This window comes from Phoenix dactylifera, chromosome 8, assembly GCF_051530095.1.
Source record: "Phoenix dactylifera cultivar Ajwa chromosome 8, Ajwa_hap1_PhDact_Kaust_v1.1, whole genome shotgun sequence".
Classification (NCBI taxonomy): Eukaryota; Viridiplantae; Streptophyta; class Magnoliopsida; order Arecales; family Arecaceae; genus Phoenix; species Phoenix dactylifera.
The window spans coordinates 22,860,555-22,888,378 of NC_143197.1; the positions used below are offsets into that span (position 1 = coordinate 22,860,555).

General features: G+C 51.1%; 1 protein-coding gene across 1 annotated transcript; it reads left to right on the forward strand.

The window, feature by feature from the left end:
• The first annotated feature begins 22,555 nt into the window (after positions 1-22,555).
• MK (mevalonate kinase) lies at positions 22,556-27,684 on the forward strand. The gene is made up of 5 exons (XM_088703109.1): positions 22,556-22,936; positions 23,316-23,562; positions 23,680-23,933; positions 24,315-24,728; positions 27,366-27,684. Exons 1-5 carry the CDS (start codon positions 22,615-22,617, stop codon positions 27,473-27,475), a joined length of 1,347 nt encoding a protein of 448 aa, XP_088559235.1. The 5' UTR covers positions 22,556-22,614; the 3' UTR covers positions 27,476-27,684.
• The last annotated feature ends 140 nt before the right edge of the window (positions 27,685-27,824 follow it).

The following is a 27,824-nucleotide window of genomic DNA, read 5'->3' on the forward strand; positions in this document are numbered from 1 at the left end:
GGAATTTTCTTTAAACTAGTACCATGTAACAGTTGGGCCGGAGGTTGCATCAGTAGTAGTAGTAACTAGCAAGACACCCTTTGGTTGAACCAGTCTCCACCCAAGGTCAAAGCGAGAGAGAGAGAAAAAAAAACGGAAGTAGTACTTCAGAGGCTTCTCCTCCATCTCTTCGTCCTCCATCAGCTATGGTTTCTTCCCATGCATTGGCCATCATTGACCAGTCTAGTTGGTCACCCTTCACCTGTCAAATGGAGGAGATGGGTCATATGAAGTTTTTAAGGAAAAAAAAAACATAACAGTAATATAAAAATGCAATAGAAAACATAATGGTAATATAATAGCCGTCACTGGTTTCAAATTCACACTCACTAAAAATTCAAGACTCTGAACTTCAGCTGTGAATGGTAAATATAGCTCTATTTTTTCATATCTTCGATGGATACTCCATTATTTTATAGATCCAAGACTTTTTTTTTATGACTTAATATTTTCTATCTATAGAAAACAAAAACATCTAGCTGCATATTCTGTTAACTGTTAGCATAATTTTTGTTGGGGGGGAAATATAAGTCGTCACGCCTGCATGAACGTCCGAGCAGACCTCCTCTGACCTGGAGCCAGCCGAGCAGATCTCCTCCGACCTGGAGCCAGCCGAGCAGACCTCCTCCGACCTGGAAGCATCCGAGCAGCCCTACCAACCCGAAGATGAAAGTAAATCATAGGTTCTTCGGTGTTTAGCATGCTGAATTTTTTTTTTTTTTTGAAAACCATGGCTGAACCTGATCGGGTTGCCTACGTACCCCTTCACAAGGGGGATCAAGCCACACGTAGTTCTTTTTAAGTTTCAAAAACGCAGCGGAAAAATGAATCAAACAATTTAATTCATGCATGCTTACAAGATCAAATCTAGAAATCAGCACATTAAGAACACATAGGATTATGCCGGAATCGTTTAAACAATTATGCTAAAACTTTTATGCATGATTAACTATCAGATCTGAAACTTAAGAACTCTATTCCAATTAATCTCCGAATATCCATCGAATGGATTCTGGAGATATCTCCGTGAGGAGCCCCAAAAGAGGGTAAAACCTCGGGGAATCGGACCTAGACCTTGACACCATAATAAATGATTAATGCTAGATTAATACCTTTTATGATGGATGAAAGTTGTAGATCTGATCCTTGACTTCACAGCCACGCACACGAATGGCCTCTACGAGAAGTACACGCGAAGCCCTGAAGGATCTTCTTCCGCAACAGTGCTAGCAGCAGCAGAACACTTGAAAGCTGAAATCTGCTCGCCGGGATTCAATCAACTCTTGATCAATCGTCTTGAAGCAGATGGAGATGAGGTTTGTAAGGAAAGTAGAGGACTCATATCTGATCTTGAATATTCTAGATATTCACCCTGAAAACCCTATCTAAAATGGAGAAGAAGAGGAGGAGGAGGCGTGTGAGGAAGAAGGCTGTAATGGATATATTTTTGGTGCCCATGTTTGATCCCTTTTAATGGCCTCTGAATTTTCATTCAAAATTCGAAATTTATCTTCAGAAAACCTCCTTTAGTTGGCCCATGCAAAAGAATAGGAACAACCCAAATCAGATCTCAACCAAATCTGATTTAAATTCAAATTTTAAACACATGTGCAAGAGGGGAGGAATTTGAAATCCATGTAGCAGAATTTTCCTTCCTCTTGTCGCATATATTTCATTTGAAATTTGAATTAAATGATTCAGAGGTTCACATGCCAGTTAGGGAAGTTATTTGATGTATGAAATCATTTAATATATTGCTTAATGTTTGAATTCAAATTCAAACAACAAACAATGTTGCCATGTGTCAAGCAATGGGTCCATGCGCCATGCAATAATTTTGGTTTATTTAAAATTCATGAAATCCAATTCCATGTCACCACTAATTGCCACATCATCTGAGCCTAATCCTCTTTGGTTGCACCTAATCAAATTTGGTCAAACCCGGATTAAAACAAAGCAATTTGGTTGAACCCAATCTAATCAGGTCAGACCCTGATTGAGCTCAAATTGAATCCAATTCAATTTTTCGCTTATCCAAACTCAATCAAATCGAATTAATTACTTTGTGTTGGACCTAATCCAATTAGATCAATCCCCAATTAAGAACAAATTAATTTAAAATTAATTTGATCAGCTTATGTCCTTTTGGTTCTGACCTAATCCAATCGGCGTTCAGAACCAGCCGTCGAAGTGAATGAATTCGAAAGAACGAAGAAGTAAGGAAATGAGACGACTCTTTCTTAGCACAATTACTCAATCAAATTGAGTTGATTAGTAATTTAATTACTAATTAATCCTCCAATAATTACTTTAATTATTTTATAAGATAATTTGCCAATTAAATTGACCAAATTATCCCTGAATGATTCTTAATCATTGATCAGCTTTCTTGATCAATCAGGAATCTTCTATGCGTGTGACCTCATAGGTTCGAACCTAAGCCGGTAGTATAGGAACAATTTTCTACACTAATCGATGTGACCATCTAGCAATGGTACCCGACGTCCGGATAGGCCGAATATATGCGAAGCAAATATTCTGGAATCCTGGACAATGGTTACTGTATAATTCAATCCCTTTGACTCCTAATGCCAGGATGACTTAGAGCTCACTGTCAACCCTATAATTAGTACATCCATTATGTGATTAACTTTAGATATCCCGTGACTCCTCACTGGGATTACCCTGGCCAAAGTTTTGCTAAATTAATCACAAGACATTATCTCCTATTTTCAGGAGGGGTCAATTCCATCTTGACTCACAACTGACTACGCAAGTACTTAACTGCACCCAGTGAGTGACCTTCCGTCACTGAATTAGAAATTCAGGTAGTCCGGTACCAAAGTACCGTGAGTTGCTTGCTAGTCCAGGTTGCGGTTTCAGGTCAGAGGGCCAAACTTATACCCATATCCACTCGGAATATCTCTCGACATTAGAGCGTTCCGGAATTGGTCACGTTCAGTGAAATGTACTCCTACACTTCAGCTTCGGGACACCGAAGACTGCTTCCAGCTTCGGGACGAGATCGAGGCTCTCATCCGCGGAGGGCGTCTCGGTCGATATGTGAACGACCGACGTCCCCCCGCAGACTCGCGTCCGGCCGACCCGGCCCCTCCGGAGCCTCGGGAGCAGAATCGACCCATCGCGGGCGTGATCCATACTATCACTGGGGGCTGCCCCCGGCCCGAGAGGAACGCAGGGGGCTCGACTGAAGCATCAGGGGCAGCCGTCGCAAAGAGGCAGAGGGTCGGTAATGTAATCACTTTTTGTGATGAAGATGTAAAGGGGGTTCAGACCCCCCACGACGACGCCATGGTGATCTCCCTCACTATGGCAAACTATGATGTAAGGCGTGTTCTTGTGGATAGTGGAAGCTCAGCTGATATTTTGTTTTACGAGGCCTTCCAAAAGATGAGCTTGTCCAGACAATTGTTGCACAAAACATCCACCCCCCTCATAGGATTCACTGGAGACGCTGTCTCGGCCGAAGGTGTCGTTGAGCTGCCTGTGACTGCGGGCGTTGCACCCGCAGAAGCCACGGTGCGGCTCGGGTTCTTGGTCGTCCGTGTTCCCTTGGCCTACAACGCTATCCTCGGACGACCCGGACTGAACGCCCTTCGCGCGGTGGTCTCAACGTACCACTTGCTCATGCGGTTCCCCACGGCGGCCGGGATTGGAGAGGTCCGAGGTGACCAACCGACCGCAAGGCAATGTTTCCTAGCAACTCTCAAAGGGAAGAAGCCCGTAGAAGCCTTAAGCGTCGAGTCCCTCGACGCCAGAGACGAGGTGGCCTTGCGGCACGGGGAGCTGGCCGAAGGTGTGATCGAAGTTCCCCTCGAGGAAGGTCGCCCGGACCGGACGGTCCGGGTCGGCACCAATCTCGACCCGGGAGCTCGGGCTCGGTTGGTGGAATTCCTCCGAGCCAACGCCGATGTATTTGCCTGGTCGGCGGCCGATGTACCTGGGATCGACCCGGAGGTCATTTCTCACGCCCTCAACGTCGACCCAACCCACCGACCAGTAAAGCAGAAGAAGAGACACTGTGCCCCGGATCGGATCCGAGTGGTCGACCAGGAGGTAGACAAGCTCTTGGAGGCAGGATTCATAAGGGAGGTCAGCTACCCCGAATGGCTGGCAAATGTCGTACTTGTCCGGAAGGCGAGCGGAAAGTGGAGGATGTGCGTCAACTACACCGACCTGAACAAGGCATGCCCCAAGGATAGCTTTCCGCTTCCGCGGATAGACCAACTGGTCGACGCGACTTCCGGATATCAGCTGCTGTCTTTCATGGACGCCTTCTCCGGCTACAACCAGATAATGATGGCTCCACAGGACGAGGAGAAAACTGCCTTTATAACAGACCGGGGGCTGTACTGTTACAAGGTAATGCCCTTCGGTCTGAAGAATGCTGGCGCCACTTACCAGCGCCTCGTCAACAAAATCTTCAAAGAGCAAATCGGCCGGAACATGGAGGTGTACGTGGACGATATGCTGGTGAAGAGCCGCCATGCAGACCAGCACATCGCGGATCTGGAGGAGACTTTCGCCACCTTGCGGAAGTTTTGCATGAAGCTGAACCCAGCGAAGTGCGCCTTTGGCGCTTCGGCCGGGAGGTTCCTCGGTTTCATTGTCAACCAGCGGGGGATCGAAGCCAACCCGGACAAAATCAAGGCCATCCAAGATATGTCCCCTCCGACCAAAGTGAAGGAGGTTCAGGAGTTCGCTGGGAGGGTCGCCGCGCTCGGACGATTTGTGGCAAAATCGGCCGAACGCTGCCAACCTTTCTTCAAGGTGTTGAAACGCCCGAAAGACTTCCTCTGGACGGCCGAATGTCAAGCAGCATTCGACCAGCTCAAGGAATACTTGGCGTCTCCTCCCCTGCTGTCCAAGCCGCAAGAAGGGGAGATGCTCTACCTCTATCTGGCGGTCTCCCCAACCGCAGTCAGTGCGGTACTGGTTCGGGAAGAGGCAAAGCTCCAGAAGCCTGTGTACTACATCAGCCGGGTCCTACGGGATGCCGAGATGCGGTATACGAAGGCTGAAAAGATCGCCTTCGCGCTGCTGACCGCGACCAGGAGGCTTCGCCCCTATTTCCAGGCCCATTCTGTCACCCTCTTGACCGATCAACCGCTGCGGCAGATCCTCAGCAATCCTGAGAATGCGGGACGGCTGGTGAAGTAGGCAGTAGAACTTGGTGAGTTCGACATCCGCTACCAGCCCCGACCCGCCATCAAGGCCCAGGCGCTCGCGGATTTCCTCGCTGAGTGCACGGTGCAGGAGGCGGAACCTAGGTCGCCGAAAATACCCAGCCTCGACCTCCCGATTTGGACGCTTCACATCGATGGGTCGTCGAACCCCGAAGGTGGAGGGGCCGGGCTGGTCCTCACCAGCCCTGATGGAGTGATAGCCGAGTATGCCTTGAGGTTCGGATTTTCAGTGACCAACAACGAGGCGGAGTATGAGGCCCTAGTCACGGGACTCAAACTCACCAAGGAGCTCGGCATCCGGCGCCTGAAGGTCTTCACCGACTCCCAGCTGGTGGTCGGGCAGGTCCGTGGGAAGTTCGAAGCCCGGAACCCGACCATGCAGAATTACGTCCGGAAGGTGCAAGCACTCATTCCCGACCTCGGCAGTGTCGACATCCAGCAGGTCCCAAGAAGTGAAAATGCCAGGGCCGACAGGTTGTCCCGCTTAGTGAGCGCAGACGCGCACAACTTGTCGAGGGCGATCTACCTGGAGACCCTGGATGCCCCGAGCATCGGCGAGGCTGGAGCGGTGATGGCGATTGATCCGGAGCCGTCTTGGATGGACCCGCTTGTCGCCTACCTCGCCGAAGGGATCCTCCCTGAAGACGAAGATCAAGCTCGGCGACTTGTTATGAAGTCCGCCCACTACGTACTCAATGAAGGGAGGCTGTATCGGACCTCGTTCACCGCCCCCCTCTTAAAGTGCCTCCGCCCCTCGGAAGCGGCCTACGTCCTCGGCGAAGTCCACGAAGGCGTTTGTGGATCCCACTTGGGGGCTAGGTCCTTGGCGCACAAGATCATGAGGCAAGGCTATTATTGGCCTACCTTGTTGGAGGACTCAAAGGATCATGTACGGAAATGCGACGCCTGCCAGCGCCACGCCAACATCCAGAGAGTCCCTTCTGTCCCCTTGGCACCAATCACTGCACCCTGGCCCTTCGCCCAGTGGGGAATGGATATCCTCGGACCATTCCCCGTCGCTTCAGCTCAGCGGAAATTTTTGATTGTTGCAATCGACTACTTCACCAAGTGGGTGGAGGCAGAGCCACTGGCCACTATCACGGAGGTGCAAGTCCGGAAGTTCGTGAAGAAGAACATCATTGTCCGATTTGGGGTACCTCGGGTCCTCATCTCGGATAATGGCCGACAGTTCGACAACAAGCATTTCCGTGACTTCTGCGAGGAGTTCGGGATCGAGCATCGGTTCACATCTGTGTCGCATCCCCAAACCAACGGCGAGGCCGAGGTCACAAATCGGACAATCCTCCAAGGAATCAAAGCGCGAATCGGTCGGACGGGGCAAGCTTGGGTCGAAGAACTCGAGAATGTCCTTTGGGCGTATCGGACCACGCATCGGACCCCTACCGGAGAGACGCCTTTCAGCCTAACCTATGGCACGGAAGCCGTTGTCCCCGTGGAGCTCGGACTCCCCTCACCTCGGGTGGCCGCGCACCGACCCGAGGCCAATTCGGAGCAACTCCGAGGGAACCTGGATCTCTTGGAAGAAGCGAGGGAAATGGCGCAGGTTCGGATGGCGATGTATCAGCGGAGGGTGGCCCGATATTACAACTCCAAGGTCCGACCGAAGCTTTTCAGAATCGGAGATCTGGTGCTAAGGCGAGCTAAAGCATCTCAACCTGCGGAAGGTGGGAAGCTAGCGCCAAATTGGGAAGGCCCGTATAAGGTTCGCTGGGTAAACCGACCTGGCTCCTACCAGTTGGAGGCCCTAGATGGTCGAGAAATTCCAAGGAGCTGGAATTCCGCTAACCTGCGGATGTATTACCAGTAGAACGACGATGCCAGAAAGACAGTTCAAAAATGTATAACACTTTGCATTTCAATAATTTCTGGTTACAACGGCGTGCTCGTGTGATTACAAGGAATTCCCAGAGGAGAATTAGGGTGTAAAGAAAGTAAAGAAGAGGCGGAGACTCCGAGGAGCTGAAGATCTGGGATCCCGAAACCTCCATCCGAAGCGGCTGCAATCCCGCCGGAAGTGGGTGCTTCCAACCGGAGGCGCCATCGGCGTCTCACGAAGAAGACGAAGAGCCGGCGCGGATGAAGAAGAAGTAGACGAAGGAGAAGTCTACATTGCTCCTACCCAGAGGCGCCATCCACGCCTCACGAAAAAGACGAGGAGCCGCCGCAGACGAAGCTCCCGCTGCCTCCAGGGGAACGCCACCTCCAAGGGATATTCCGGTCCTCCCCAGTGTTAGGGGAGAGAAGGAATACAAGGGGGAAGAGCATATGGAGGCGCGGTCCCGGATCAAGCACCTGTTGCGGAGCTCAATCGGGAGGCCGAACTTCAAGGAGGGGAGACGTGATCCCGGATGAAACGCCTAGAGCGGAGTTCCGCCGGGGAGAACCTCCTTGTTGATCCCAGATGAAACAGCTAGTTGGCGGAAGTCGCGAAGGGCGCGCCTCCCGTTCTTTCGGCAGGGGTCTCTCAACCATGCGCCGGAGAGGAGGCCCACGATCCATGGCAACCTGAACAGCTCCGGCTTGGCAGGCTCCATCGCACCTGCACCTATATTTATAGCCAAACTGCGGCCCCCCGGTCGTTCCGATACGGGTGGCTCCAATAAATGCGGGCGCATTGAATCCGGAGCCGATCCGGCTCTTGAGGCGTATCTTCCCGCGATTTCCTAAGCGTCATTCTCCTTAATCGCATTTTTTGTGCAGGACACTCCGGGTGGCCTGTACCCCTAGGTCCACGTATCTCCACTCGCGCCCCAGGCCGCATCCGCCTCGAAGAACGCGCGTATCGCGGCCGCTTAACTGACACTCCTCGCAAGCAGCAACTGGCGATCCGATTTCCCAGGTAACCCCTTAATTAGCATTTAATGCCCATCTGGTGTTCCCCAGGCGACGCTTGGAGAGGAGGAGAAATACGATCGCAGCTGGCCATGGAGAAATCCCGTCGGGCGGCAAGCGACAGGCGCACGACCAGCGAGCGGAATTTCCCGAGGCTCGGCCCTCGGATGCCAGGCTAACCCGATGATCATCCCGGGAGCAGACTAGCCTGAAGCCCCGACCGGTCGCCTCGGCTTGCGCCAGCCTTGGCCGACCAACGAGCGGAATTTTCCGAGGCTCGGCCCTCGGATGCCAGGCTAACCCGATGATCATCCCGGGAGCAGACTAGCCTGAAGCCCCGACCGGTCGCCTCGGCTTGCGCCAGCCTTGGCCGACCAGCGAGCGGAATTTCCCGAGGCTCGGCCCTCGGATGCCAGGCTAACCCGATGATCATCCCGGGAGCAGACTAGCCTGAAGCCCCGACCGGTCGCCTCGGCTTGCGCCAGCCTTGGCCGACCAACGAGCGGAATTTTTCGAGGCTCGGCCCTTGGATGCCAGGCTAACCCGATGATCATCCCGGGAGCAGACTAGCCTGAAGCCCCGACCGGTCGCCTCGGCTTGCGCCAGCCTTGGCCGACCAACGAGCGGAATCTCCCGAGGCTCGGCCCTCGGATGCCAGGCTAACCCGATGATCATCCCGGGAGCAGACTAGCCTGAAGCCCCGACCGGTCGCCTCGGCTTGCGCCAGCCTTGGCCGACCAACGAGCGGAATTTCCTGAGGCCTAACCCTCGGATGCCTGGCTTAGCGCCGGAAGAATTTTCTGAACCTAACCCTCGGATGCCTGGCTTAGCGTCGGAAGAATTTCCTGAGGCCTAACCCTCGGATGCCTGGCTTAGCGCCGGAAGAATTTCCTGAGGCCTAACCCTCGGATACCTGGCCTAGCGCCAGAAGAATTTCAAGAGTCGGGAGTCAGCGAGACGCTACCAAGAGTTAAAAAGAAGAAGGACGAAAGTGAAATGAAGAAACTCTATTTGCATTAACTTTCATTGTTTCAGGGCCGAGACCCATACAACTTGGCAAAACGCCAACACACAAAGAAAAGAACAAAAATACAGAAGGTCAGCTTAGAGGAACCCCCGGGTCGAGAACGTCGGGCACGTCCGTAGGGGGTAGGGAGACGGTTGGAGAAGCAGCAGGCAATGGCGCCGGAGGGGAGTCGAGAAGGGAGATCCCACTCAGGTCAATTTCGGGGTACTTAGCCGACACCCTTGCCAGGCCTTCCTCGAAGCCTAAGACAAAGGAGTCGGACCCCGCGTCCGACATGTCACGGACGAACTCGTCGGACTGACGATAGGCCTGTACCGCCTCCGACATATCACGGGTGAACTCGGCGGACTGACGATAAGCCTGTACCGCCTGACGCCCGATCTCCGCACTCTTCTCGGCCAGCGTCGCCTCTGCCCGCTCCATAATCTGAGCCTTCGCCTCCAAGACCTTCGCCACAATCCGGTCATCCGCCTCGGAGGAGACCCTCAGCAGATCAGCCTGAGCCTCCTTGTGCTTCGCCTCGGCAGCAATGCGAGCAGCCTCAGCCTCCTCCAGGCGCGAATGAAGCTCCTGGTCGCTCGCGCGGAACTTCTCCAAGGCCGACTCCAATTCGCCCAGCTTGGCTTCAAGAGACCGGGTTCGGTTGCGGGCGTTGTCGGCTGACCGCTGGGCCTTCTCCCACCTCTTCCGGTAGTCGGCAGCCTTCCGGGACTGCTTCTCGGCCCGCTCCTCCGCCTTCTTGATCTCGCCCTCGAGACCCGAGGCAACCTTGAGTTGCTCCCGAGCCTCCAACAGTTGCTTCTCGAGGGTGGCGAAGCCGAGTGCCCGCTCTTCGGCCACCTGGAGCCTCGTCTCGAGGTCCCTGGTCGTCCTCCCCGCCGCAGCCTGACCTCCCTCCTCTACTGCCTTCAGTTGGCTCTCGGCCCTCGCCAGAAGCCTCGCCTGTTCCTCGTAGCACTCCTCCAGGCGGACCATGTACTGGGCGAGCTAAGAGATAGGAAAAACGAGGGCGTTAGGCGGGGATCAACAGAGCCTATAAATGAGGAAAGTGACCAAAAGAGCACTCACCGACATGAGACAGACGCAGCTGGCAGCCCCAACGTCAGGGACCCTCATCTTCCGGACCCGCCTGCGGTCCTTCTCCAGCAGCACCGTCTCGATGAGGTTTCGGGCGCCGGCGAAAGTGAAGGCCGACCCCGACTTCTCCCCGGAGTCGGACGGTGGTTCTGCAGCCTTACCCTTACCCATCGCTTGGGGAAGAGTCATGCTGACCATGTTCGGGGCGGGGACCGCCCCTGGAATTGACAGGGTCCCGCTCGGCCGGGGCCTCGGCGCGTCCCTCCTCGTATCATCCGGAGCCGACCGAGTCGAAGGCTGGGCTGGGGACCGATCACGTCCGACCCGTCCATCTCGGGCGCGCCCGGGTGATGCCTCCGGAGAAACGGTAGTCTCGGCATCGGAGGGCTGATACAGCGTCAACTCCCGGTCCGCGCCCGCGGCGTCCCCCTGATCGGTGGGTCCGGACCCGTCTGTCGGCGTCGGAGTCGCCTGCCGGCGGGACTTCTTCGCCGGTGGGGCCCCGCTCGGAGGAGCTCGTTTCTTCCTCCGGACTGCTTCCAGTAGGGATGTCCTACCAACAGCCGTTGCCTTGTCCGACCGCATGACGTCGTCGATCTCTGCAAAAAGGACGAGGTGGTCGGAGGTTGAGAAACTGAAGGAAAGAACGAGACGAAAGAGGAGAAAAGAGCTAAAAAAGAAATGGTGGCGGGCTCACGGTCAGCGGGGACCGAGCTCAGACCGACGTTCACCAAGGTATCCTCGGAAATAAGGCGAGCCACCGGGGGGAGCCGGCCCTCGGCAACCAACTCCTTCAAGACGGCGACGCCATCGGATTCCTCCCTCGACAACCTCGATAGGCCAATCGGGGACTTCATCGGCGTCTCCCAGGTTGCCCTGATTTCCCAAGAGGGATCTGCGTCAACGAAAAAGAAGCGCTCCTTCCAGCCGTGAATGGAGGTAGGAGCCTCCTTGACGAGGCCGCACCCTCGCCGCGCCGCAAAGCACCACCACCCTTTATCCTGAGGGTGGCCGCTCAGGCCGTAGCATTCCCAAAAGACATTCAGGGTGGCGGGAACCTCGTGCATGCGGCAGAGAACCTGAAAGGCCGTCAGGGCGCGCCATGAGTTCGGCACCAGTTGCGTCGGCGCCACTCTTAAACCCCGAAGCACCTGAACGACTAAGTCCGAGGGGGGAAAGCGGAACCCGGCCTGAAGAATGCCCTCATTGATGGCAACCTTCCCTGGAGGAGGATGGGACATCCTCTCCTCAGGCCCCGGGAGTGTAACATTGCAGGCCTCAGAAAGGTGGTATCGAGCCACGAACCTATCTAGGTCTTCGGCGACCAACTCCGACTTAATACGGTCTGCTCTCACTTCGCCCATCCCTAATGGCCAGTGAATCTACGGTCAGGACAGGGTCAAGAAGGGGGAAAGGACCGGAACGACTGGAGTACACTAATACAAAAGGAGAGTATGGAGAGCCCTAAATTAAAGAATGGGGCAACTCACCGGAAGAGAAGGAAGAACGGCTCCGAGAGCGTCAAAGGAGGAGCAAGCGAACAGTCCGACGGCGATGACGGCAGCGCAAAGGAGAAACTCGAAGATGTCTGTAAAGAGAAAGGCGGACGGAGGAGGACCCCCGGTTAAATAGGCGGAAAGGTGGGTGACGCCCCGGTGACGCCAGAGGACGCCTGGCTGCCGAAGGGTCGCTCGCGCCCCAAAGGCGAATCGACGCCATTAAGGAAGGATGTCCGCCGAAATCCTCAGACTGCCAGGTCAGCAACAACCGCCATACGCCATAAAGAAGACGGGGAGCTCGAAGCGCGCGCGCCTCTCCGAGGGATGGCGGCAATCTCGAAGCATCACTTCCTTCACCCGTTCCCCTTCTGGTTCCAGGGTCGGAAGTGGGGGGCTACTGTTATGGGGGAACTCAGCCACCATGCCCCACGTGACCGACACGCGCGCCCAAGAAGACTACAGCCGCCCCTTGATCCAGTAACCCGACCCCGAGTCGGATATCTTCGGCTTCGCAGCCCGACCCCGAGTCGGCTGCCCCTTGATCCAGTAACCCGACCCCGAGTCGGATATCTTCGGCTTCGCAGCCCGACCCCGAGTCGGCTGCCCCTTGATCCAGTAACCCGACCCCGAGTCGGATATCTTCGGCTTCGCAGCCCGACCCCGAGTCGGCTGCCCCTTGATCCAGCAATCCGACCCCGAGTCGGCAATCTCTCGACAACGACAGGCTGTTCCCCTGAAGCACGCCACGACCCTCTGCTCCACTACTCCCTGCAACGGTCGTATCCGGCGCTGCTCCACGATCTCCTGTAACAGCCGTACAAAGCGGAGCTCCACTACGCCCTGTCACGGCCGTACCCAGCGCTGTCCCACGACGCCCTGTAACGGCCATGTCAGTGGCAACTCCATCGTGCCACACGATGACCAACCCCCCAGAAGGACCCCCCAGCCTGGTATATATGCTGCGGGGGGGAGAAGGGGGGAGGTGAGCAAGAACTTCCAGTGCATTCTCCTACTGGCTACAATTATCTCTCCTTCTCCTTCAATCTCCTCTGACTTGATCGTCGGAGGGCCCCCACTACCCCAGTGGTGGTGCGAGGCTTGCTTGCAGGTTTTTCGGTGGAAAGTGGAGCGTAATCAACACCAACCAAGGCGACTCAGACGGAACCCCGTTCACACTGCTGTGCCAATCGTTCTCGGTTTGGACCACCAGCAACAGGATTATTTTCGTCCTCCACCCCCGATGCGGGATTCCGGGGCCTGGCGCAATCTCAAGAAGTACTGCCGCTTCCACCGAGATCACGACCATATACGGAGGACTGCTTCTACCTCCGGGACGAGATCGAGGCACTCATCCGCTGAGTAGTGCTCAATCGGTTCGTGCGGAACCGGCGTGAAGAGAAAAGGCCAGTGGAGGACGCCGTGCAGCATGGAGAGCCGAATGCTAACAAACCCATAGCTGGCACTATCAATACTATAGACAGGGGGGCCCCAGCCGGAGAACCCGCTGGGGAAAGGCTTCTTTCAAAGTGCCCCCGCACCTCTGAAGTCATCTCTTTCTCGAATGAGGACTTGAAGGGAGTTGAAACTCCCCACGATGACGCTGTAGTCATCTCTATGGTCGTAAACAGTTTTGATGTAAAACGCGTCCTAGTTGATAATGGAAGTTCGGCGAATATTTTGTACTTTGATACTTATTCTAGAATGGGGATGACGAAAAAGTAGTTACGGAGGATGAACGCCCCGCTGGTCGGATTTACTGGAGACTCAGTTCCAGTGGAGGGCGAGGTCGATCTCCTGGTCACGGTCGGGCTCGCCCCCCGAGAGAGTACCGTAAGGATGGATTTCCTCGTGGTGCGGTTGCCCTCGGCCTATTACGCCATCCTTGGAAGGCCAGGGCTCAACGCTCTTCGAGCCGTGGTCTCAACGTGCCACCTACTTATGCGGTTCCCCACCAGCCAAGGAGTCGGCGAAGTCCGTGGGGACCAGGCGGTAGCAAGGCGATGCTATATGGCGACCCACGAGGCGAAGCAACTGGCCAAAGAGTCAACTTTGACACCAGATGACCAGCTCTCAGCTGAAACTTTAGAGACACGGGTCGGCCCTCAGAAGAAACAGGTAGAGCCTGGTGAGCTACTTACCCAAATTTCCTTACGAGAAAATTTTTTCGAGCTAACCGTGCAGGTCGGCTCCGGCCTTGATGCTCGCGAGAGAGATCGCCTTGTCAACTTCCTGCGGGCCAACATGGACATCTTCGCCTGGTCGCCTGCTGATATGCCGGGGATAGATCCGGAGGTCGCGGTCCACCGGCTTCAAACGAAGCCGACCTGCAAGCCCGTGCGGCAAAAGAAGCGGAGCGCCGCCCCGGAACGACAACGAGCGGCGGCCGAGGAAGTCGACAAACTCCTCAAAGCTGGCTTCATCCGGGAGATATCCTATCCGGAGTGGCTCGCCAATGTGGTCCTTGTCAGAAAAGCTAGCGGAAAATGGCGCATGTGCGTAGACTACACCGACATGAACAAGGCTTGCCCGAAGGACAGCTTCCCACTCTCCAGCATCGACCAGCTCGTGGACTCCACCTCGGGACATGAGCTGTTGACATTCATGGATGCCTTTTCAGTGTACAACCAGATCCGGATGGCGCTAGAAGATGAAGAAAAGACAGCCTTCATTACTGACGGGGGCACCTATTGCTACAAAGTGATGCCCTTCAGCTTAAAGAATGCTGGTGCAACTTATCAAAGGCTGGTCAACCGAATCTTTAAAGACCAAATAGGCCAAAACATGGAGGTCTATATCGATGATATGTTGGTGAAGAGTCGAATGGCGAAGGATCATGTGGCTGACCTCGACGAAGCATTCACCACGCTTTGAAGATACCAGATGAAGCTCAATCCTGCAAAATGTGCATTCAGAGTCACCTCAGGCAGGTTCCTTGGCTTCGTGATCACCCAACGGAGAATTGAAGCCAATCCCGAGAAGATCCGAGTGCTCCAAGAGTTGGTGCCTCCGAGGACAGTTAAAGAGGTACAGTGGCTCACGGGATGAGTCGCAGCTCTCGGAAGATTTGTTTTCCGATCTGCCCAGCGCTGTCTTCCATTCTTCGCAGCTCTCAAGAGGCCGAAGAGCTTTTTGTGGTCGGCAGAATGCCAGTAATCCTTTGAAGAGCTTAAGCGTCTTCTCGCTTCTCCTCCTTTGCTCACGAAGCCTCAGCAGGGTGAACTCCTTTATCTGTACTTGGCTGTTTCCCCAGTTGCAGTGAGCTCGGTCCTGGTCCGAGAGGAGAACAAGCTTCAAAGACCGGTATGCTACACTAGCCGGGTCTTGAGGAATGCCGAGACCCGATATTCAAAGCTGGAAAAGATAATTTTTGCCCTGGTCGTTTCGGCTCGGAGGCTCCGGTCCTACTCCCAAGCCCACACGGTGGCCGTGTTGACCGACCAGCCGATGAAGCAAATTCTGCAATGATCAGATCGTGTTGGAAGAATTACAAAGTGGGCCGTCGAGCTCGGAGAGTTCGACCTCGAGTACCGACCCAGACCGACGATCAAGGCGCAGGCACTCGCCGACTTTATCGTGGAGTGTACTGTACCCGACGAGCCCGAGTCCATACCTACAGCGGAGGAGCCCTTGGAACAGCCGTGGACCCTGCATGTGGACGGCTCCTCGACCTTGGGGGGTAGCGGAGCAGGCCTCATCCTCACCAGCCTGGATGGGGTGGTTGCAGAACAAGCTCTGCGCCTCGAATTCCCCGCCTTGAATAATACGGCGGAGTACGAGGCACTTATTGCCGGACTCAAGTTGGCCAAGGAGCTGAAGGTCGAGAACCTGAAGGTTTTCAGCGATTTCCAATAGATTGTCAGCCAAGTTTTGGGAGTCTTCGAAGCTCGGGAACCATCAATGCAGAAATATCTTCAGAAAGTGCGGCACCTCATCTCGACTCTAAGCTCCTTCCACATCCAACACATTGCCAGGTCGGAGAATCTCAGGGCAGATCAATTGTCGAAGTTAGCGTCCTCCCGTATGAGCGAGCTCCCCAAAGCAGCAGTGCTAGAGTATCTCCGAATGCCCAGCACGGAGAAACCCGAGCCGGCCCTTTGCATTGAAGTCGAGCCAAGCTGGATGGACGAGCTCATCAGCTATCTGCAGGATGAAGTCCTCCCCAGTGATGAACGCGAGGCTCGCCGAGTCAAGCGTCTAGCCGCTCGATACATATTGTACGAAGGCAAGCTTTATCGGAGATCTTTTACCTCTCCCCTCAGATGCCTCCGCCCGACAGAGGCGGATTATGCGATGCGCGAAGTCCATGAAGGAATTTGCGGAAATCATCTGGGAGGCCGAGCACTGGCGCATAAGATTTTACGCCAGGGATATTACTGGCCGACACTCCAGAATGATACGCTAGACTTCGTCCGGAGATGCGACCAATGCCAGAGGAATGCCAATATTCAACACCGACCCTCGACCCCGTTGACCTCGATCAGTTCTCCTTGGCCATTTGCCCAATGGAAAATTGATATCCTGGGACCGTTCCCCCTGGCAACCGGGCAAAGGAAGTTTTTGGTCGTCTCTATCGACTATTTTACTAAATGGGTTGAGGCCGAGCCAGTTGTCCGGATCACCGAGCAGAAGATGCGGAATTTCGTTTGGAAGTCAATAATCTGCAGATTTGGACTTCCCCGCATCCTCATATCAGACAATAGCCGCTAGTTTGATAACGCTCGCTTTAGAGAGTTCTGCTCCGAGCTCGGCATCGACCACGGCTTCACCTCGGTTGCGCATCCTCAGACGAATGGAGAAATTGAGGTAACGAATCGTACTATTTTGCAGGGGCTCAAAGCCAGACTCGACCAGTCCAAGGGACAATGGGTCGAAGACCTATACAACATCCTGTGGGCTTATCGGACCACGTTTCGTGTACCCACCGGCGAAACTCCCTTCAATTTGATGTATGGAACGGAAGCCGTTATCCCATTAGAGATCGGGCTCCCTTCTCCGAGGGTAGAGCGTTATGACGCCAACTCCAGCTCTTCGCAGCTCAGAAATAATCTGGACCTAGTCGAGGAGACAAGGAAAGCCGCTCGAGTCCGCATGGCGAGGTACCAGCAAAAGACAGCGCAATACTACAACGCCAGAGTCAAAGTCAAATCCTTCAAAGTGGGGGACCTCGTCCTCAAAAGGGCTGAAGCCTCTCAGCCGACCGAGCAAGGAAAGTTGGCTCCGAATTGGGAAGGACCTTACCGGGTCGCACGCGTCCAGCGACCCGGGCGTACAAGCTGGAGTCTCTCGAGGGGACCCCCATTCCACGAAGCTGGAGTTCTGAAAATCTCCGGATGTATTACCAGTAGGACCCCAAGGGGTTCTCTCTGATCGGAACATGAGTCTCACCTTTTTACAATGATTTATCTGCAATCGTTTAATCATGCTGTTTCCCCTGATGACTAAATGTTTCGCGATTCTCAGACGACCCGACCCGGCTCGTATATACGACCTCGCTCGGATACTACAATCGACACCGGGCGACACCGAATGCCCTGGCCAGGAGTCCGAAGTGCCAATGTCGAGCTCGGTCTCGATCTCCCTCAAATACCTCGGCAAAGGTCAGGATGCCCCGAGGTCGATAGTGCGTTCCCAAACCCCTCGACTTTAGGAAGCGTCGCAGGTCGATAGAGCGTGCCCCAACCCCTCGACCTCGCGCACGATACCTCGGCTAAGGTCGAGATGCCTCGAGGTCGATAGTGCATTCCCAAACCCCTCGATCTCGGAAAGCGTCGCGCAGGCCGATAGTGCGTGCCCAGACCCCTCGACCTCGCGTACGACCCTCCGACAATTCGGGATGCCCCGAGTGTCGACAGTGCGTGCCCAGACCCCTCGACATTTCGAAAAGACGGGATAGTACCTTCGCGGCCCTCCGTGGCGCTCAACACCGACAACGGGATAGTACCTTCGCGGCCCCCCGTAGCGCCTCCTCGACTATGGTCGAGATGCCCCGACGAGTCGACAGTGAGCCCGAGCTCCTTCGACCTCGGAATGACGGGGTAGTACCTTCGCGGTCCCCCAAAATGTTCGTGATTGAACAAAAAAGCAATGCCCACACAGATCTTCGATGGCAACTATTTCTCCTAATGTGCCGGCGTCCCCAGAAAGCGGACCCCGAGCAAAAGAGCGTCCTCAAAAGCTAGCCGAGGAGCAAAGCTGCCGACCTCGGCGTGAGACGCTCGACTCCAACAGTACAAAAGGTACATTTCAATCAGTACTTAGGTTGTTTCATTCATTTTTGCTCCGATTGAATGCTTAGATAAAGCTCCGACCAGTGTCGGGGCGCTTTGCCGGGTCAATCACGGGCCGACCTCATCGACCCCGCGCGCACCACTCGTCAGTGAACCCTAGTTCGATTGATACTGGCAGCTCGGTGAAATTTGATCCCGAGCTTGGGGACTTGTATCGGGCCTGTACCTAGACTTGTTTAGGTCAGGGGGGGTCCGACAATTCGCTTCGGCAACTAGAGCTCCGAGCTCACGGAGTTCATGAAATTTGAGTCAGGTTAGCGACCTCAGGTTCTAGGACTCGGCAGGATTCAGTGCCAAGCTCGAAGGCTTGACGAGATCGCTGGTCGAGGGTTCGAGCAGCAGAAACTTTGAACCCGAATCTAGGGACTTGGCAAATATGCCAGACCTAAGTCTGACTACGTAACGAACGTGGTTGAAACCGCAGAGCCCAAGTCCATGGACTTGAGTGGACTCGAAGAACCCTAGATCTACTGAGAGGCGAGACCTAAATCAATTTACATGAATTTAGAAAAGAAATTTCATTTAGAAGAAAAGCCCGAAGGCTGAGTACAAAATCGAGGCTCGGCCGTATAACAGACAAAGACCATTCTCCTTTACAAAAATAACAAAAGAAAAAAGAAAATCCTAGGGGGCGAGCGCGGCACCCGCAGCCGGGATCCCTTCGGCTCCACTGTCCTCGGTAGCTTCGGGGGCAGTTTCAGGAATTCCTGCTGAGCCCTCGGCAGCGGCTGGTTCCTCTGCGGCGATCTCGGCCCGGCCGTCCTTAGCAACCTCGGGAGCAGCCTCAGGTGCTCCCGCCGGACCTTCCTCGGCAGCAGCCTCAGCCTCTCGAGCGGCTTCTTCAGCTTCGGACTCCTCGACCCCCGCTCCCGGTTGAAGCAGGTCGAGGTCGAAATCGGGGCAGAGCCGCCTCAATTGATTGCGGAAGTCATTGAAGCCCTGGATGAGCCCGTTCACGGCTTCCTCTTCGAGTAGGTCACGGAACTCTTCCGATTCACGGAAGAGTTGGACGGCGCTCTGGGCCTGCTCCTGGGCCTCCTTCTCCCGAGCTCCGTGCTCGGCCTTGAGCTCTGCGTTCTTTATTTCTTGCTCGCGGACGACGAGCATGGACCGCGCCTCGGCCAAGCGAGCCTCGGCGGCCCGCAACTCTGATTTAGTCAGAGCATGAGCGGCCTTCTCTTTTTCGAGCATCGCGGTCAGAATTCGGACTTCGTCCTCGGTGGCCTCACTCTAAGCAAGAACTCCTTCTTGTGGAGCTCGAGCTCCGCCAGCTTTCTCTCGGCCTCTTCTTGTGCCCGTAAACACCGACGAGCTCGTTCCTTATAGTCCGTGCCGATCGAGATCAGTGTATCAATCTCGTGAAGATGCTGTGAGCAAGGTGAAAAGAAATTAGGCTGAGGATAAAATTAGGGCATAAAAGCTAAAAGCGCAAAGAATGAATAATAGAAAATAATGAAGACTTACCCGAACAGCAGAGAAGCAAGTTGACTCCAAAAAATTGTTCAGGCTCATGGCCTGGATTTTCGCCCTATCGGCTGGAAGAAGTGCGACGCGGAAGATTTGCCGCGCTGTCTCAACGTTCTCGAGGGTTGAGTCGCCCTCGAACACTGCCCATTCCGGAATGTAGGGCTGCCTTTCTTGTTAGCTCTCGTCCTCCGGTGGGTCGGGGAGGCTGGGCCTTGTCGCCTTTAGCGAAGGCGGCCTCGCGACCCCTCGGCTGCTGCCCGGCTCGGATGCCGGGCCCTCGGGTCAGATGGGCGGCCGACCAGGGACCTGCGAGATTGGCGCCGGGCATGCGAGCGCCATAGTGGCTCCTGCTGAGCTCCCGGGCTCGGAGCTCGAACCTCCCCTCCGAGCAGCTTCGGAGGGCTCAACTCGGGGAGCGCTCCTCTCGGTGGCCCCATCAGCCGAGACCTTGGCCTTCTTCTTTGGCTCGGACGGGACTCGTCCAAGCTCGGCCGCCCTCTTCCGGAACCGAGCGTACAAAGCTCCGCTCTTGGTCACCATCTCGCAATGTCTGCAAGGACGAGCAAAATAAGTTTGTAAAATATTATGAGGAAAAAGAAAAGAAATTTTTTAAGTTACTACTACCCTTACCCTGAGGGCGCGCCGAGCTCAGACCGACATTGACTAGAGCGTCCTCGCTCACGAGGCCGCTCAGAAGAATACCATCCCCGAGTCCGCGAACGGCGTTAAGGATCCCCTGCTCGCGCATGGAAAGCCTGGGGAGTTTGTTGGCGGTCTTGAGCCGGCTCTGCCTCCACCTAGGGTCGAACCCCCATGACCGCTTGGAACCCAAAAAGAAAATTTTTTTCTTCCAGTCGTGAATGGACGTCGGAGCGCCCTGGAAGAGTGGCCGACCCCCCCGAAGGGCGATATAGAGCCACTCTCCGTCTCCCGGGTTGGACTTAAACATGAAGAGCCGCCGGAAGACATTCACGGAAGACGGGATCCCGTATGCCATGCACAAGGACAGGAATCCGATAATCGTCCTCCATGCGTTCGGAGCAAGTTGCGCCGGGACGAGTTGGTACTCCCCGAGCAACTCATTCACGAACCCATGGAGGAAAAATCGTAGGCCGGCCCAGAGTGCCTCCAAATACACTCTGATCCGACCCACAGAGGGGTTCGTTACCCGATCCCCCAACCCAGCGGGTTCCAAACGGAACCCTCGCCGAGGAAAAAACCATTCCCCGGCCATCTCAACCTCCACCTCACTCATTGTGGACCCGATTTCATCCGGACTAAGACCCATTAGGAAAAGAAAAGAAAGAGAGAAGGGGAGAAAGAAGGGGTTCCGAGCAAACGAAGAGAAGGACACCTTTGGGAGTTCGCTGGAGGTAATGGAGGATCGACCGCTTCAAACTAGGAAGAAGATGGAGAAAGACAATGGGTAAGAAGTCAGAGACGGCCAAGTATGGATTTATATATAAATCCCTCTGACGGTCCAGATCTGCGAGGCGGAGCACTGCTCCCCGTCCAGATCACGACACGTGTCGACCCCGAAAATTAAAGTGCTGCATTCAATTTGAGCTGACGCTTCGAATATGGAAGCGCCTCGTTAGGTCGTGTGGCCCCATTATGAGCCCACGATGCGAGGACTATTCGAAAAACGAAAAGGTACCTCCCTGATGAAACGTTTCCAAAAAAGGAGATGCCGCCCATTAAAAGCGTCTTGAAGCGCGCGATAATTCAAAATTCTCCTAATCCACATTAACACGACCGTAGCTACTTCCCGCGCTCGAGCCTGCGAGCAGCTCGAGCTCGGAGTCGGGGGGTAGTGTTGGGGGGAAAATATAAATCGTCACACCTGCATGAACGTCCGAGCAGACCTCCTCCGACCTGGAGCCAGCCGAGCAGACCTCCTCCGACCTGGAAGCATCCGAGCAGCTCTACCAACCCGAAGATGCCCGACTCGCGCTATGGTCACATCCCTCCCGCAGTGCGACCGAAAAACTACGCCTTGCCTTCGTGGACAATCAATGCGTATGACTCCTGCAGGCATTCGGTTTACTCAACAATCAATGCGTATGGCCCCTACAGGCACTCAGCTTACTCAACAATTAAAGCGTATGGCTTCTATTGTCTACGGACATCAAGCCTCTTACGGCAAACCTGCTTGGCTACGAATGATGGCATGACTCCGCGATGACTTGAGAGCTTCGACCTAATTTCCTACGGCAACAACATTGATTCACACGATCGAGCATTAATTTCTACTGCATGCCTAATCGTACGACGGACCGTTTGCCCTGTCACATCACAGGTAACCCAGCCCACTTTATAAAAGGAAAACTTTCCCATTTTAAAAGGGGCGGGGAGATTGAAACTCGGGATATTCACAACTCCTCCCGTTCATACACTTGCCCCCTCTGACTTAAGCATCGGAGGGCCGACGTCAGGAACCCCGGCCACCGGCTTCTTGCAGGTCTCCCGGAGGACGTCACGCGCCGCCAGACCGCCACCCGCTGATTCTCACCGGAGCTCCTCCTTCCCGGGCCAGTGGTCGCCCCTGGGTCCAAATTCCAGTAACAATTTTAAAAATTACGTAACAACTTATATCAGCTGATTTTTTTTTTTAGTATGATTCTGTATCGGTCAGTATTATTTTTCTTTCTTAGCATGATCTTGTTGGAATAATTTTAGAGATCACATAACAACTTGTATTAACGAATATTAATTTTGTATTAACATGATCTTATATCAGTCTATATTATCTTTTGTATAGAGTCTATATATGAATATTTATAACTCCTGAGATGTCCCAAATATGGTGAAACTGAAAAATAAAATTAATTTTTTAAAAATATTTTAACAGTAACTTTGAACTCTGAGGACTAAAACCCTTCGTAATCTTAGATACCAAATCCATGAAATGGGAATATTGTGTAATTTGTGAAATATACAATATAAAACTTTATCACGAATGAATTATTATTGCATTTCTTATAAAGTTTTTTTATATGAATTCATGATCTAACTGTGGACATGTGATCTGACAAGTAAACAGGTTTGTCTTGCTCGGTATTAATAGAGATAGAATAAAATATTGCATGTAGTATTATCGCCTGCACTTCCAAATAATCTACGCTCAGCTCCCGATAAAAGGAGACAAAAGGTGTTTTATGGCACGTGCAATTAGGTTCCACCAATTCCGCACATGCATCGCACGTGCAAGTTCGAGAGATTTGGAAGCTCCTGTTAGATGCCCCCTTGCCGCTTGTCCTCCCATCCCGTGGCTTGTCGCCGACAGCGCTGCTTCTTCGTTCCCCGTTGCGCCCGCGAGCGAGCTTCCATCGCGGGTGTGCCCAATGGAGGTCCGAGCTCGAGCCCCCGGCAAGATCATATTCTCCGGCGAGCACGCCGTCGTCCACGGATCCACCGCCGTCGCCGCCGCCATCGATCTCTACACCTACGCTTCCTTTCGCCTCACTCCCACCTCTGCAGGTCTCTTTCTTTCCCCATCCTCTAATTCGATAGGAACTTAGTGATCATATGGAAGAAAAGCAGATGGACGATAATATCTTGTTATATATGTCGTAATTTGATTTTTTTTTTTTTTTTTTTTGTTCAACGTTGATATCTCTTCCTTCTTTGCTTTCTTGGCATCGGTCTTTGATTCCTCTTCTTTTGAGTGATTGGATTCTGGTTTTGGTATCCTATGTTATATGTTTATTGTGGCTAATATATAGCAGTGATTTCTTCTGATCGTGTCTTGCGGGTGATGGTTATCCCTTTTCCGATCTTTATAGGGTTTTGGAAGCAAGTGGTGCTCGATTTTGTTTGAATTTATGCTGAAGGTGGCTAGTTTCTGTTGTTTTCTCAGAGAATGATGACGGGGAAGTTGAACTTGAGCTGAAAGATTTGAGTTTGGTGTTTTCTTGGCCATTGTCGAGGTTAAAGGAGGTCCTGGAGGAGAAGATTAGCCCCGTTCCTTCATCTCCGAGGTCATGCTTGTTGGAGTGTACGAGATTGATAGCAAGCCTAGTTGAGCAGCAAAACATTCCGGAAGCTAAAATTTGGCTATATTCAGGGGTTTCGGCATTCCTCTATCTCTACACTTCAATCCAAGGGTATTAATCTATGCGGACACAGCACTTTATTCTTTTTATGTCTCTGTGTTTTCTTTTCTGAGATCCGTATCTGGTTCAATTTGGGTGTCGTAATTTTGGAGTTCCTCTTTTTGCTAGTTTTAAGCCTGGGAAAGTGGTTGTCACCTCAGAACTTCCGATGGCCTCTGGTTTGGGTTCGTCTGCCTCATTGTGCGTCTCTCTCTCAGCAGCTCTGCTGGCACTCTCTGGTGCCATCTCTATTGACAACCAGCAAAATGAGTGGTTTACACTAAAGGAGAGTGAACTTGAGCTGGTGAACAAATGGGCATTTGAAGGTGAAAAGATTTTACATGGGAAGCCTTCTGGAATTGACAACACTGTGAGCACTTACGGTATGTAACATTATCAAACACATCAAATTGTTCTTTTTGGCTAATTTATTCTGTCTTGGCAACAATGTAAGCACTTATGGTTTGTAACGTTATCAAGCACTTTGATAAACTATTCTTTTTATTTTTTGGTCGTGTATTAATTTCGTTTTTGTTCTGACGTGTTCTGTTTTAGACTATTGTGAGCCTTAGAGATGAGCATATTTCTGAATGCTATTGGAATTATGGGATAGATATAAACTGCATATTTTCTTTTTCTTTTCTTTTTATTATTTTTTGGTTACCCCCTCTTCATTTTCATGAACTTTCAATGCTGCACACATCGCATGTTATATGTTAAGGAAGCCTACTGTGTCAAGTTAAGTGTGGATGCATATGTAACAGGTAAAATGATCAAGTTCAGATTGGGCGAGTTGACTCACATCAAATCTACTGGACCTCTTAGAATGCTCATCACTAATACAAAGGTTGGAAGGAATACAAAAGCTTTGGTTGCGGGTGTATCTGAAAGAACCTTGAGGCATTCGGATGCTATGGCTGCTGTGTTTACAGCAGTTGATTCTATTAGTAAGGAGCTCGCAACCATCATAGAGTCACCTGCTCCAGATGACGTATCTGTCACCTCAAAGGAAGAGAGGATAGAAGAGCTAATGGAAATGAACCAAGGTTTACTACAGTGCATGGGGGTCAGCCATGCTTCCATAGAAACTGTGCTTCGAACAACACTAAAGTATAAGTTAGCATCCAAGCTTACTGGAGCTGGTGGTGGAGGTTGTGTTTTGACTTTGCTACCCACATGTATCCTTTCTTATTCTATTTTACGTTGACCACTCTTTAGCTTTTAAATATATATGCTTGCCTTGCCGCATATCTGAATCTGAATGATGGCATTCACTTCCTAAATTTACATTTTAGTTGAATTTTGAACTGTTAATTTACTTGAATAATTTACTGAAAACACTATATTTTAGTTTAGCATGTGTTTTTCTATTTATCATTGAGAGGAGTTGATTTTGTGAAAGGAATTTATCTGGTGCTTTTGTTGTTCATCGACAGATCTGACTTTGTATTCTCTGTCTTGTTTCCCTAAGTATATTATCAAATATTGTTTTTGGGACTCAGCATGCTCTGTGTATGAATTATATAAACCATCATAACCTATCCACTTGGCTTTCTTTTGAAGCCCTCGGAGACATCATACGTTCAATCATGATATGCCATACCGGCCCAAATCGGGCAATATAGGGCATACCGTACCGGTACTCAGTACGGATGGTGTACTAATACTCAGTACGGATGGTGTACTAATACTCAGTATGGATGGCGTACCGATACTTGGTATGCTAAAAAAAACTCCATACCGTACCGTACCGATACTATTCTAGCATGGCACCGGTACGGAGGCCGGTATCGAGACGGCGAACCTTGCATTCAATAGTTCAATAGAAGGTTCTAAGTCCAAGCTTTACTTAAATTAATCTTTTTACAAGTAATTTTTTCTGTTTCTTTATTGAAGACAGTGTCAACTTTCAAGATTACTTTCCCTAAGCACACTTAAGTCCCATGAAACGCAAGAAACTAGACACTACTAATGTAGTGTTATGACTGGCAAAGATTTTCTGCTTCCTAGTTTTTGATCAAGAAATGACTGTTGAAACTTTTAATTATGTGTTGAGTGGTATATTATCAGATTAAAGAGCTGACATAACAACTAGTTGATTTTTTACGTCCATTGGCAGAATATATATTGATGTCGAGTAGGAGTTCAAACCCAACATTGGAATTTCGTAAGAACAAAATGGTAATTTGGTTAAGAAGCTCACTGAAGGAAATATTGAGAAGTATTCTCTATCATCTCTAAGATTGACAAAGAAAACTGAGTTTATGTCAGTCATGGAATTAAACTTGTAAGACATGCTGTGAAGTTGTGTGAAAGAGTGATGAAGCAAAAGGAGATGGCAACAATTACTGATGATGCAACCTGGTTTTTTCATTTCTGTTCTGGCACATCTGCAAGGAAAGAGATAAAACATTTTGGGCATTGCAGAATAACCTGGTGTCTGTCCATATTTAGACATCATCATACATTGGCCTAAAAAGCTAATGCTATATATAGGATCAAGTTTGCAGCTTAAAGTAATGTATGAGGGCAGCTTAAAGTAATGTATGAGGGCTGTTTCCTCCTTGTCTCTTTAGCTGAGGTTGAAACTGATGCTGCTACAGACATACTGACAAATTGGGTTGTTTGTTCTATTCATAAGTATTTTCAATCCCTTAGACTGGCAAAGCTTCTTAATTGCTGGAATTTGAGTTTCATTGGTCTCTCCTAGTTTAGAGATGACAATTAGCTGAATTACTAGGTTTTCTTGTTAGGAACTAGATAATGAGGACATTGGGGTTGAGTTGGAAAACATTTAGAAAGGCTTAAACGAGGTTCATAACTGTGAATAATTTGATACCTTCATTTACTGTATCCTTAAATGGCAATATAATACTCAAAATAGATGCCTTCCGTTAGAGATATTTTGGATACTTGGAGATGCATTCACTCTTGGGGATATTGAGGTATTGATTAGTAAACAACATCTTCTAATAATTCAATGGCCCTATAGATAAACTTGTATATGCAGGACTTGCAAAATTGGTGCTAAAGCCTCCAAGAGTTGTCATTTGGAAAGAAACACTTATGTCACTGAGAAGTTCTCACCCTCTACTTTCTTTCTTTTGTACGCTTTGTCTTCTATTTTTTCTATACATATATAGGCGTAGCTTGAACAATTGCCCATAAATTATCATAGTTAATTGCCTGATGTTATTCCATAATGGCTAACTTTTTAGGACATTGTTTTGAAACATGTATGGCATTGGCTATTATCTTATGTTATTGATCATTAGCTATGCACATTGAATCATAAACACAATATGTATATTATAGGTCAGGTTAAAGTTACATCTGGTGTAATTTTTATAAAGTTAAACCTTTTATTGAATTGGAGGATGGTGGTCTCACACTAATGATCCGAGCTATTGGATGTGATGTACTTCATGTAAATAGCTTACACACTAAAAGTAATGTGTTGGAGACCCTTAGCCTATGTATCAATGATCAAAAATTGGATAGTTTAAATAACGTAAAACGATACTTGTTTTTTTGACCACTTGATGCATGGGTTAGGAGTCTTCAAATCATATGATTTTTGGTGTATAAGCAGTCTAGAAGTAGTAGATCACATTTAACAACCTAGATCTTCGATATGGGGCTCCATTGTCCAATTCAAAAAAAGAAAAGGTGTAACTCTATAAAAGTTACACCAAGTATAAATTTAACCTGACCCTATGTGTGGGTGTAGTTTTTGTTGTTGTAGAGATATGTGTAGTTGATTAAGTTTTCTGTCCTTTTCCCTTTATCAAATGGTACCTTGACACATGGATCAGTACTATCTAGAACGATTGTGGATAAAGTCATTGCTGAGCTTGAGTCATGCGGATTTCAATGCTTGAAAGCTGAAGTTGGAGGGAACGGTCTAGAAATCTGTCTAAGTTGAAATCTTCATCTTTCAGAGCAGCAGTATCATGCTAGTAATTTGCACTAGTTATTATGTTGGCATGTTGTTATGAAATAAATTGAAGAGAGGATTTGATTTAATCTTCTGCTCCTATGCTCTAGCAGTTTTGTTCCTATACTGATTTTCTTCATGCTTTATTTATGTATTATGGATTTTCAAGTTCTGCTGACAAATAAGAATTTCCATCATGATAGTTTGCATTGTCTCTGATTCCTTTGCATTTCACTATATGGAATCATTGGTATCTAATACTTATCATTTGCCCTAATACTTACCATTTGCAGCTCTTGTAGGAGTTCTTGTTGTAATTATCTGGTTGCATAAGAAT